The sequence below is a fragment of the Falco biarmicus genome, chromosome 9 (assembly GCF_023638135.1).
Source record: "Falco biarmicus isolate bFalBia1 chromosome 9, bFalBia1.pri, whole genome shotgun sequence".
NCBI classification, from domain to species: domain Eukaryota; kingdom Metazoa; phylum Chordata; class Aves; order Falconiformes; family Falconidae; genus Falco; species Falco biarmicus.
Window position 1 is genome coordinate 24756617 of NC_079296.1, and position 13739 is coordinate 24770355.

At 41.6% G+C, this 13739-nt stretch overlaps 1 protein-coding gene across 1 annotated transcript in view; it reads right to left on the reverse strand.

The window, feature by feature from the left end:
- The window catches only part of SORCS3 (sortilin related VPS10 domain containing receptor 3), a 304283-nt gene that overhangs the window by 15381 nt on the left and 275163 nt on the right, over positions 1 to 13739 (reverse strand). The window contains exons 19-20 of the mRNA XM_056352025.1: positions 6651 to 6837; positions 3638 to 3771 (exon numbers count right to left, since the gene is read on the reverse strand). Of these exons, the coding sequence (XP_056208000.1) occupies positions 3638 to 3771; positions 6651 to 6837 (321 nt within the window). The remainder of the gene's footprint in view (positions 1 to 3637; positions 3772 to 6650; positions 6838 to 13739) is intronic.

Sequence of the window (13739 nt, forward strand, 5' to 3'; positions counted from 1 at the left end):
CCAGCAGCCCATGGTGGAGCCCATGGTGAGGCAGGCTGTGCCCTCAGCCCATGGAGGTCCATGGTGGAGCAGATGGGGGACCCACACCGGGGCAGGGCAGAGTGTGAGGAGCCCCCTGAGGGGGCAGGAGCGTCAGGGAGAGCGTGTGAGGGACTGACCCAGCCCCAGCCCCGTCCCCTGCAGTCTGTGGGGAGGGGGCAGAGACATGGGGAGTGAAGTTGGGCTCAGGAAGAAGAAAGGAGTAGGAGGAAGGCGTTTTAAGTTTTGGTTTTATTTCTTATTATCCTACTCTGATTTTATTGTTAATAAATTAAACTGTTTTCCTCAAGTGGAGTCTGTTTTGCCCGTGATAGCGATTGCTGAGCGATCTCCCTGTCCTTATCTCGACCTCTGAGCCTTTCGTTACGTTTTCTCTCCCCTGCCTGTTTGAGGAGGGGAGTGATATAGCAGCTTTGGTGGGCACCTGGTGAAAATCAGAAGTCTAGCCCTCCAAATGCCATTGATCGGATAGCTGGCCTGCAGACAAATCTCTTGGTTTAGACCATTAAACCATTAAAATGAAAATAGTGATACTAGCTTCCATTGCAAAAGTACACAGATAAAGCCATCATACCATTGGTGTTGTCCCTTCACTACACTGCCTGTTTGTTTCCAGAGGAAAATCTCTTAACATTCACCTTCTTAGCGCTCATGCTTCATCCCATCAGACTGCCAACCTGCCTGCATTTCATAGCAGTGGCCATATATGCCATTTTCATAACTAAATCAAAATTTCCAGTGGCATTGGCCAGACTAGGAAACACATTTCCTTCCCCGCAGAATGCCACCTTCCTTCGAATCCCTCATCCATGAGCTGAAAAGGCAGCAGTCATGAAAAAAAGGGACTCTCAGACCAAGTGAGCAAGGGTGCCAGCTTGTGCTAGCCCTGGAGGCCTAGCTAACATGCATTTAGATATACACACATCCTGGACAAGCAGCACGGGCCTCTATCAAACTGCAGTGATATTAGCAATCTTCCCAGAGGTTACAGGTTGTGATTTTGTGCAAAGGCAGATAAGGGGAACCAATCTGGCCTTTAAAATTACAACTTTCCCTTTTTGTATGTGTGTATGCTGGACATTCCATTATCATGGATGATTTCACCTCCATCATGGAGTTTTAATATTCAGCCAACTCCTTAATTTTAATTCAAGCACCAAGATTTGGAAACTAACTGTAAATTAAATCAAGTAGTTTAAGGTTCATTTGCTCAAACCTATTAGACAGCTGGACACATTTATTAAACTGGACCTGTGTTAATCCAAGCAAATTGGCCTTTGGGCATACTGCAAAAATTAGCACACCAAAAATTCAGTGCAATGGTTCCAGCAGGGTGGGGAAGGCAGCAGCAGAACCTTAGCCAGGTCATTTGAGTCTAAGATAACATTCGCCTGTGCAGCAGCACAGAGTACCTTAGTGAGACTGCACAGTGACACATCTGGTTCTGCCTGGGATGCCTACGGACTGAACAGAAAAAGAAGCTGCAATCCCTCAGCATGGAACTAGAATATATCACCTAATAATAGCAGTCACTATACACAGTATTACAAACCTCATCCTTTAATTCACACACAAATCAGTGTTCCCCATCTTCCACTTGTACTTAGGGCACCACAGTTTGCCCATGAGTGGGCACAGAGAAGGATCTGACCTGTACATTAAACATCCCAGAAGAAATTTTAATGTGATGTAGATTGTTGTCCTGAAAAAAAAAGAAGGTGGCTGCTGCTGTTATATCTATATCCTTTGTGATACTTCTGTCAGTTGAAGTTGAAGCACATTTCATGAGGTAGCTAGAGATAATGCTTTGCAAAGAATGAAAGGTGCTCTGGGTCTTTGATTTGGCCACAGGTAAGTGGCACCATCTTTACTAATCCATACCTCAATATATTTCAGCAACAGTCATCAAGGTATCATAAGCATCAGCTACTCTATCTGCAGTTATGTCCAAAGCATCCATCCCAAACACATCCATATCTGCTTGTAATCTTTTGCTTATGGGTCTGAAACTTAAACTAGAAGTTAAAACAGATAACATGATATTTACAACCCAGAAGCAAGCACAATGAGGGCTACATGGAAATCTTCAGCAAACACCACTGCTTTGCTCTACCATTTCTAGACTACATTCCATTTCAAAAAATCTTTTTTAAGGCCTATTCACAACCAACCCCTATATTAAGGACAAAAAACAACAGCAGGAAAACTGACACCTGGGTACACTGGAGGGCTTAAGCAGATGATCAAGTTACCAGTACCTAAATTGTCTCAGATGTACTTCAATGGCTGTCCATGTGTGACCACTGAGCCAAAAATATCTGAACTGTAATGTGATTTTGCATCCCTCTCATTGCAGTACAAACTATGTGGAATTACCTGGTAGTAGTCACGGACTAGATGTGAATGTGTGGGTGGTTGCCATAGCTCAGCTAGTGCACAGAAACTTGCCAAAGTTATAGTAAGTGGCTTTTGTTCCTCAGCTCTTCCAGTGCCTCAATTACACTTTCACAAAAATAGGTGACTTCTTACAGCGAGCTTCCTAACTGAATGTAAAATCTCAGTAGACACAGCATTTACTGATTATTTTTTTTCTCCTGCTACTGTTGGTAGCAGGGGTAAGAGGTTAAAATGCAAGCAGCTTTGTCAAAGAGAAAATACTTGTGTGCCTGCTATTTTTGAACTCAAGTTCCATATTTAAGTAAAATCCCATTTTTTTTCTGCTGTGACCTCATTTCAGTGCACATGTTCAATTGCAGCTCAATAATGTAGACAATGACGTGACTTAAACTGCTTTTGTAAATAGCAGCAGATACTACATTGCAAAATTAGCAGCTGCACATTTCACAACTGTAATAATGGCAGATAGTGCCTGTGTGTCAGCTATCTCACTCCTAAAGTCTATAATAAAAACTGTAGCTAATAAGCAATCCTGCTCTCTCCATTTGAAAGCATGACTGCGACTTGTCATGACTGCAACTTGTAGTTTCACTTTAATTATAGACTACAAATCTCTTTATAATAAATTTTTGCCAATCATTTGAAAATTCACTGCAAAGAAGTCTCATCTCCATCTCTAATATATCCAAGACCATGAACAAGAGTTACGGACAGACACAAACAATTCATTGAGTGTAGATTGAAATTCTAGATACAGCTGGTTTTTTGAACACCAACAGCTTTAAAGTATTGTGTTGCAATCCACCATTATATACTGCATACTGGTACATAATGGAAACCCCCATGGTTATTTGAACACCAGCAGTTTTTAGACACTGTGTTGAAAGCCAGTATTATCCCATATATAGTGGTATATAATTCAGTTAAGTTGCAAGTGAATGCTGGTAAAACCAGTGGTCTCCAAAGCTCAGTTGGGCTGATAACAGCCAGATGTAAAAAAGTAATGACTCCTAAGAACAACAGGAGACAGGAGGAAATAAACACACAAATGTTGAAGTACAGATAATGACAACCCTTTTCAGACAAGGAAAAAACTAAAACACAAAACAAGCAAACCAAGTTGTTTTTATTAGGGCTGAGAAAGTTCCCAGTCTGGTGCAACAAGCTTAGGAAGTGAAAACGAACCAAAGGGCAGCTGTACCTTTGTGCTGTTACCAAACCACCAGAAGTAGGTAAGTGTGCCTGCCTGGCTGGGCCAAACTACTGCAGTTATGTTGACATCCTTATTTCTGATGGCGACAAAGGGGACACTCAGATGGACATGCTCCACTGGACCTGTGTGAAGAGATGCTTTGTTATTAGAGGCTTTGAGTTAAATCCTTCCTGTGCAACTGTGAACATTAAGGATCTTTCCTTTAAATAAATCAAATATCTTATGCCAGCAGTGAGACTTTGCTATAGCAATACAAAAGAATTTCAGCAGTCAATAAGCAACAGAAAAAGATACCAGATTAATAAGCATAAAATCATATATTTTTTTTCCTCACTCTTAATTCTAGAGGAGCCAGAAATGCACATTTTCCACGGTGCTAATTTCAGACAGGGTCCACACTGTGTTTAGAAGAAATTTTTTAACCCAGTTTGAGGGACCACAATGAACTGGCTTTGCACTGTATAGGGCAAGTTGCTACTGAAAGCCTGAAGGATAGGACACAAGAAAGAAAGAAGGTGTTTCCTTGAAAAAATATCCAATGAGCTACTAAGATTTGTGGGAAAATAATTTTAGCCAAGATGGCTTAAATCTGATCATATACTCAGCGTTTATGACGTGGTTAATTACACTCTGCCAGTTTTTTAGAAGGTCTCCAAAAGAAAGATTCATGATTTTGGAAGTCCTTGGTATCTTTTTGACTTTGGCCTCACATTAAGAAGTCTTTGGGGAGTCAGTTACCACTAGCAAAAGTCAGGAACTACTTGAATGATGCATAGATTGGCATATCAAAGTATTTAACTGCCAGAAGAACTTCTTTCTGACTTATAAAATGAAAAAGTATCAATGCAAAGTTGTGTCAAATAAATGCAAATGTCCAGAATGAGTCCTGTCCGTGAAGTCCAGAATTAAGCCACCAGTTCCTCTCCAGAAAAAATACTGAGGTTTTGGTTGCTAGTTTGTTTAAAGCTTTTACCATCTCCATTGCTTTCCTTATTGTTTAAGTTTTTGGTTTTACGGGTATGGAATTTCAGCTGGTAACTGTTTCACATTGGGCAGCGTTACCGAGTCCTTCTGGATGGTACCTTTTAAAACACAACAAACTGATAGACTGTCACTGTGAGAAGGACAGGATGAAATAAGAAAGAAGTGATTTTTTTTTTTCCTAAGGCACTAATTCTGGGAAGCAGGAAATTTGTTGATCTTAACCAAGATGATCTCTTTGTGTTAACTCTCAGCTCTTCAAGCATGATAGGGGGACATTGATCATTTCTCCACCTACTTAGATGACAAGGATTTTGAAGAGCAAGAACTGATCTTTCACTGATGGAACATACAGCTCCAGGCACAATGGGGCACTATTCTTACTTTTGGCTCCTTAAATCCTATTCTTCTTTTTCCCCCTTTCCCAGGGGGTCTTTACCAGCAAGTCACTCCTGAATTCTGCCCATAGTAATTACTCTGAGTTCCAAAAATAGCAGGATCCCCCAAATATTTTGTGACAGTGCATGTAACAGGAAAAACAGTAATATTTTCACTTTCTTTAAATGAAGAGATGAGCAGCTTGACAGCAGATTCCAGAAAGGTGAAAAGCTGACCAACCACTCATAAAGCTGCAGGGTAGAAAACTACTGTTGCTTGAGGCCAAGGAGCTTCTTCCCCCGCACCGCATTCTAGCACCAGACAGACTGTATAATAAGGGTGATTTATATAGCAGGCATTTTTGTCTGTACAGTTGAGCTTCAAAATCAAACCTCCTATATTGACTAGTACATCCAAATATATTAGAATTCTAGTACTGAGGTATCACCTATTTCAGTGTTTGCATGAATGTAGATGCTTGCAAAATATTTCCCTAGAGATAAAAGTCAAAGGAGAGATCTGAGGGGCTGAGGAAGAAGAGGGTAGAGTAGCACAACCAGGCAACGCAACTGCCTCTCATAGCATTCTATTCTAAAATTCTCACCATGAAAAAGAAGTTCCTATGAGAAAAATCAGATAATCCATACAAAGCTGGTTGTTATTACCAGGTAACCATCACTTTTGTCAGCTAATGGCCCAAGGTGAAGGAAAAAAGAGTTAATGTTCTAATAACAGGTTGTTAAATGTAGCCATGATTGACTTTGAGGGAATTATGAGTACAATAAAAGCTTCAAGGAACATTTATTCGTTCACACACGGAGCTTGAAATTAAAAAGAAGAAAAAAGTTCTTGAGTTTTGGAAATTTCTGACTTGCTTCCAGCCAAAAAGCTCAAGTAAAAGACAGACAGGCTAGAAGACATTATGACAGGCTAAGGGGGAAGACAGACACTGATGGTGTAAATCTGAACACAGATGGAATTCTCTGCCCAGGACACCTAGTAGTCTGAAAGCAGGACAAAGAACTTCGTTCTTCCTGGTCTCATCCTGTGTTCCACACCCTCTGCTCTCACCTGTGGCTTTGAGAAAGTCAGCTGGGGGCTCTCATGTGCCAAGTGGAGAGAAATTGCACTTGTTCACCAAACAGGAGGGAAAAGTCAGGAATGCATGTCAAACACATGAAATATGAAAAGTAGCACGTCAGCCCTCAGTACATTCATATCCCAGGAAGTATGCTCAGCATAATGCTTTTATTTAATAAGCACTGTAAAACTCCCAAATCCTGAGTAACTGACTCAAAACTTAGTAGATTAATCTAAAACTGGTATTAGAAGCATGTTGAAAACACACATTTGGAGTTTGTTTCATATGCTGTTTAGTGTCTGCCCCTTTCAAAAAGCCCAAGAAACATTTTCAGACTTTTATCCGTTATCTGTGAGGACTGCAAATATACTTGCGTTAAAAGAAACTTCTCTTCCTCTTCACGCAGTGAAGTTTACTTAACAAGGTAGAAGAATATCTAAAAGTCCAAGCCTTTGGAAGAGCCTGAGCTGCATATGTAGGTGGGTTTGCGTGAAGTTGCAGGGCTCTTCAGTGAGATCATTTTTTTTTCACCCAAGGAATCTAGTAACTGGAAGTACTTACAGACCACATGCAGGAAAAGGACAGCAGTGTCAGAGCCCAGGCTGTTCTCTGCATATGCTGTCACCTGAAAGATTCCAGCACTCTTATACACGTGCCGGATGCCATCTTCAACAGGGCTGAAATTAGCATAGGATACTGCAATGCCATCTCCAAAATCAAGCTGAATATTTGTCCTTTGGAGATCGCCCTGCAACAGAGAAGGTTGGATTAGGAAACTGGGCTGATAAGAGTGATTTTTATTACCTTCCATCCCACTTCTTAGTTCCATGTCATTAGCATGGACACAAACTTGTAACTTTACCAAAAAAGCGTACCTTTTTTCTGTCAGTCACCAAAGTGGTCAGACTCAAATCAACACCAGGTAATTATACACAAGCAGTGCTTAGAATAGCTGAACATATACACCTGTAAAGAGATGTTATTCCCCCATCTTGGGTTTATAGATCTGGAGAGGGCAGAGTGCCAAACATGCATATACCAACGGACCATACAGGAATCATCTAATGCAATGCACGGTTGGGCATTACGTGTCACTGAAGTGGCCAAGGCTTTGCACAGCCTTTTGTTGAATGGGTGCTGTCCAAGTACTTCCATCAGAGGCAGTGAGATGGGGGCACTACACTGATGGTAGGCTAGATGCTAACTGGAAAGTAATTTCCACATGCATATGGGAGCATCAGAAACACTCCAGAACAGGACAGTAGTTGAAGTGGGTCTCCAATACGTTCCAAAGAAACAGAAGCTAGTCACTGAGATGCTGCAAGTCTAGTCTAAGTTAGTTTTCCAGGCTTCCTGTATAGTCAGAGAAAGAAAGAGACCAACACATCCCTTCCAAAGATAACTGAGACAGGTGACATGAATCATCTTCTGCAAATATCCATGCCTGTACCCTGATGATGGAGCCTAGATGATTACTTACAGCTAAACACGTAACTTCAGGATGGCTGAATTCATGCCCTTTGAATCCCGCATTGAGGACTGACAGATTTTGTCTAATGTCAGTTAACACAGAGATAGGGCCTGTATACACAGGGGAGTGAAGTAGATGATGAGGAAAGTCCTTTCTAGGATTACTGTCAATGACGGCTATGAAACGAAGGAGGGGAAAACAGACAAGAGATTCCAGCATTGCTGGTATTGTCTAGAGGCAGTAGCTGGATTGTTTTAATTCAAATCATGCTTTAAACCACTGTAGTTGAACTGTAGACGTGTCTGTTACTTCACTTTCTTGGAGTCTTACTTCATACTTGTCCCCAGCTGACTAAAAGTAACACAAAACAAGGCTAATTTAAACAGAGCTAAAGCCCACTGCAGTGATTTCACTAAACTGAAATGAAACTACACCTCAGATTAAATCTCTGTAACTTTCTGCATATATATCAGGTCTGTTGGCCCTAAGTAATTTTCTCTCATGAAAGGTCTCCACTGTGTTCGCTATGGGTGAAGAAGATACTAGTTCCTTTTGGAGATGTTCCTAGCCCAAAACTAAACCCAATTCCTAGATATATTGAAGGTAGGAGTGAGATTCTAAAGTGGAAAAAAAACCCCAACAAAACATAACAAAACAAAAACCAAAAAAGAAACAAGCAACAACAACAACAAAAAAACCAACAACCCAATCATGCTCCTAAATTTAACTGGGTGTGGTTTTGGGGGTTTTGGATGTGTTTGTTTTGGCTTTTTTAGATAGGACATTCAGAAATATTTCATGGCCATCTCATAAACCCCATTATGGCTGTAAATGCACAGGGTCAGGATCAAAGCTAATGTCTGGTTCTGGTACATGTCGACCTAAGGGAGGGAAGCAGCTGTGTAACTCACAGCCAGTTCTGATGTGCCTCCAATCCCTCCACAGCCTGTTCGAATCCTGCAGGCTCCTGCATCCCCTGGGCCCACTGGAAAAGACAACTGAACTCCCAGATTTCACTAAAGCCTCTGGGCCAGGTATTGCACAAAACAATGACTTCCTAGAAAAACTGTGCAGATCAGACAAAGAGCAAAGATTGCTTGGGACAACCACACCTGTGACAGTCCCTAAAAGTTTCAGAGCTAACAGCATCAGCTTTCCTCTGAGCAGTAGTTTTCGATTTTACCTGTGTGTGGCAAAACACATGGCTTACAGCCTAAATTCTGGCTATGAACCTCACATCCGTAAGCGATTTTTCATATGGTCTTAATACATTCATACATAGCACAGATCCATTTTGGATCATATCATCCCAGGACAGTCAAGATAAAGGCAGAATATTGACTGAATCACGGAAAAAGAGGTCCTAAAAGCAAGATTACATAGCTCACAGGCTGTTCTAACTTAAATGCTCAGCAACTGAGACCAAAGGTGCACAACAAAAGCTCTTGCAGAGATAGAAACATCCATGAAAGGCAAGGGGTCACAGTTCTTGCCTCCCACTGACTCCAAACTCATGGCAGCTGCTGTCTTACTGGCAGATTTCTCTATTGACTTAATCAATCTGTCCTACTAGAAAATTAAAAATACAGTATAAACCAAAAAGGAAACACAGAGGACTAGAGTGGTAGTGACACTAAAACCTGTCTATAACATTAAGTAGCAAATAACATTCCTTTGAGAAAAAGATTTAAAGTCCCACTAAAAACTTCTCTAGCAGGGGCAAAATTTCACTCATGGGATATTCAGTTATTTGATAGAAAGGCTCCCACAGCTTGTTAAACCTTTCAAAACAGCTCCTCAAGGGAATGTACTATGACCACAAGTTCATCTCATACGGAAGACACTGAACAGAGGATAAAAATCTGAGCTGAGCTGGATTCATCATCGGTGACCTCAGGCTGGAATCTCTTGCACCCATCACAGCAGCTCCTCTCTCATGCCTAACAACTATCTTTTCTGTTTCTTCCTTGCTTCTCCAACATGATTCCACCTGAAATTATAAGGTTTGAAGTGGAGAAGCAGGAACAGATTTGTCATGCCTAAATGGTAGCAGATGATCTTTCCACCCAGTTATGAAAGCTGGGTCTTCAGTATGAAGTCTGCTCACCACACTAATGTTTTCTTTCTCCTTTCCATACCTCTGTATCCAGTACATAAAATACTAAAACAAGTGTGCCAGCCCCACACATGATGTCAGAATATTCTGGAGTTTATGAATACAAATTAAAATAGAAATGAAGTGGAAGCACTTCAAATGGAAAAAAAAAAAAATCATTGTTCTTCATATATATTCAAAAAGTGCATTTTATTGCTTTCAGCTCTGTAAACTACCAAAAGGGAATGAGCTAGGGGCTGTCACAAAGATCGGAGCTCTACATACTGAAATGAGTGAGCAGGCAAAGGGTAGTGGAATGGGCGGACAGAAGTACTGTCATGGAACAGCTCTTCAAAGTCATTTCCCTGTCAAGGCTAGCCTTGGGAAGTTTTCCTGCCTGGAAGCCACACTAGCAAAGTGACAAAGCAGATCACTGGTTGAAATTTTGACCTTCTGAAGTTAAGAGCCAAATTCCCACTGATTTCAGCAGGGCAATAGTTCATCCAATATGTGCTTGGGACGGGGGGGAGTGCAATGTATATACACAATGAATTTTGGTTCTTCTAATGAAAATCTTAAATTGCTTGCATAAAAATATGACATGGATGTGGCTATCTCTTTTGATAAACACAGTTTAGCAATCTTTTAACAGATGTGCAGAGCTCCAATACTTACTTAGGCTTGTTCTTTGGATAGTCACTGCTTGCTTTCTCAGCTTACTTGCAATTACAACCCTGCTACAAAGCCTTGCCATCACCTTGTAATTACTGAAAAAGGGAAGCTGTGAGATGGCATAAACAGAAGACAAGGGAACAGAACAGTTCAGTAGCTGGAGCTGCCACATAAACATCCATTTAAGCCTGAGGAGAGTTTATGTACCCTTCAGAGCGGAGCTGGGGATGCATGGAAAAGATCAGGTGAAAAAACAGATTCATAGATCTGGTCAAGAACACAACTCCATACAATGACAGTTTGGAACTCTATTATTTCTTTGTGCTCAAATCCAAACTTGGATTTTAAAAAAGGTAAAATAAGGTTCTTATCTCCTTATGTTCCCTTGCATGTATACACAGTCCAAACCACAGCCCAGCTCCATATTTTTAAAACCACAGAAACATCGTAAGTCACTCTGCATCTATTTGCCCATTATCATCACCATGCACATATTCTGAATTATCACTGTGAACGATACCTCTAAAGCTAAATCTATAAGTCCTGAGAAATTTAGATTTTTATTAACTATGATAAAGTCTTCATTTACCATTTGATAGCATAAAGGTCAGTCACACCAGTCTATTAAGGGCGTGTACTAGAAGGTGGAAAGGAACTGATGGCTACTCATAAAGTTGCTGATCATGGTTAGCCTGAAACAGGAAGGCAGCTGAATGGAGAACCACACAGATGTATCCACAGGAGGACTTACCAGACTACCAGACTGCTGTTTGGCCCAGAAAATGAGTGCAGACATAGGTGCAAAACAACCCATCAGGAAACAGACTGACAAAAGAAGGTGGAGGGAGGGGGGCAGGAATGAATCTATATGACAGCAAGGTCTGTAATAATTAAGAATTCTAAAGAAATCTTTTCTTTCAACTAACAAGGAATATTTTGATGACAATTCATTTGTCTCAGGCTCATACTGAAAGACTAGAATACTTTTTCCCCAAATCTCAGTGTTGTTTGGTTTCCCCCCCTTAAAATGTCTACTCCTTAAGAAACAAACTCAACACAGAGCTCTCTGTGGAATAAGCTGTTCACCCACAAAGACATGTTCTTGAAAATCCTCTTGCCTTAGAAAAAAAAAATGTTTCTATGAAGTGTTTTTCTAACTTTCCTTCTTTTTCAGCAAAGGACATAGAGTGAACACCCTCACATATTTATTCAGCTGCCTCTTCAATCTCTAAAGCCTTGTAAAGACTCCACTCTTCAGCTACCTTGACTGCCTCCTTATTCCCCATCTGTTTATCATTCTTTGTATGCTGCAGTTCCGCTTGAGTTCCTTAATAAATTACTACTAGATTTCTAATTTTTAGATTATGTCTGTTCTTTTCTGAACTCCCACTCACAATGTCTATACAAATCGTCTTACCATGTCAAGTCTGCAGAATATAAAAGAATCAGCCAGGTAGACAAGAAGTCCCCTTTGTATAAAAGCAGAGCATGCATGAACCTCTGAGGAAGTATGTAAAGACGCCCTGTCAGATTAGTGTGGTCCCAGTGAAACATTTAGTTACTGCAGAAAAATTCAAATTAATAGAAGTGTGTGTGTTTAAAAAAATAACAAACAAGATATCATGAGAAAAAAAAAACTTCTCCATGGAAGTATGCTCAGATTTATAGAATCACAGAATGGTTTGGGTTAGAAGGGATCTTAAAGGTCATCTAGTTTCCAGCCCCACTGCCATGGGCAGGGACACCTTCTACTGGACCAGGTTGCCCAAAGCCCCATCCAGCCTGGCCTTGAACATTTCCAGGGATGGGGCACCCACAACTTCTCTGGGCAGCCTGTTCCAGTGCCTCACCACCCTCACAGTAAAGGATTTCTTCCTAATATCAAATCTAAATCTACCCTCTTTTAATTTAAAGGCATTACCCCTTGTCCTATCCCTACATGCCCCTGTAGTAAGTCCCTCTCCAACTTTCTTGTAGGCCCCATTTAGGTACTGGAAGGCTGCTATAAGGTCTCTCTGGAGCCTTCTCTTCTCCAGGCTGAACAACCCCAACTCTCTCAGCCTGTCTTTATAGAAGTGCTCCAGCCCTCTAATCATCTTTGTGGCCCTCCTCTGGACTTGCTTCAACAAGTCCACGTCCTTCTTAAGTTGGAGGCCCCAGAGCTGAACACAGTACTGCAGGTGGGGTTTCATGAGAGCAGAGTGGCAGGGAAGAATCACCTCCCTCAGCCTGCTGGCCATGCTTCTTTTGATGTAGCCTAGAATACAGTTGGTTTTCTGGGCTGCAAGTGTACATTGCTGGGTCATGTTGAGCTTCTTGTCCACCAAAATCCCCAAGTCCTTCTCCTCAGGGCTGCTCTCAATCCATTCTCCACCCAGCCTGTATTCATGCTTGGGATTGCTCTGACCCATGTGCAGAACCTTGCACTTGGCCTTGTTGAACTTCACGAGGTTCACATGCACTCACGCCTGCCCAGGTCCTTCTTACAGCTTCTCGTATTCTTGAAGGTCTCAGTTGTTAATGGAAGTTATTCCTGGGTCTGGAAGGTGAAGGGACACTAGGCTTGCACTGTTTCTAATATAACCTCCCCAATGACCTAATGCTGCCTGCTGTCAGAGCAGGATCCTTAGCAGACAGGCATCTAGTCTGTCATGGTGTCATTACTCTTATGTTTGTGACCATCACACGTCTGGCTCCCAGCTGTCTCCAGATACTGTCCCAGAATGAAGTACACAGGATATAGTAGATGACAAAAGGTATTTGTGGTTCTCCAACACCACCTCAATCCCTGGCTACCCCCCCTGAGACACCCGAAGATGTTAGAAGTGAGGCTGTGAGGTGACCCTTCTGTTTAACCAGAAAACAGATGTAACACAATCCATTATGGAAAAATCACTGTTGGACCTTCAATGACACCTTACACAGGCAGTCAAGCCAGCAGAGAAAACAGCAGCACTTTTTGTTGTGCAGTCACATATATCCCTAAACACCAAACCAAATCACAAGACCAGAAGAATCGTAAGATTATTTGAAAAACGCTCCTGTCGGCCCAAATACATACCAAGTGCCTGCCTTAGCTACCCAACCCTCCGCTGAGCCACAAGCCTTGGTGACACAGGCTGCACCATACATGTTTGCCAAACAGGGGTGTATTTGTCTCAGAGAAATCACCAGAAGTGCCTCAGTATTTTTGATGGTTCAGGCACCAGCGTGGCCTGGTATCACTTATGCTGCTGTTGGCTACAGAGGCAATTGTACCAATAAACAAATAAAATAGATATGGGCTGGGGAACTCAGAGGTGGTTTGGAGTTGCTCAATTCCTACTGCAAAACAATGTCCCTCATTGCTCCCCATGAGTCTGAAAATGTTACCCACTGTTCTTAATGTTCCCCAGCAAAGCTTCAGCTAAAG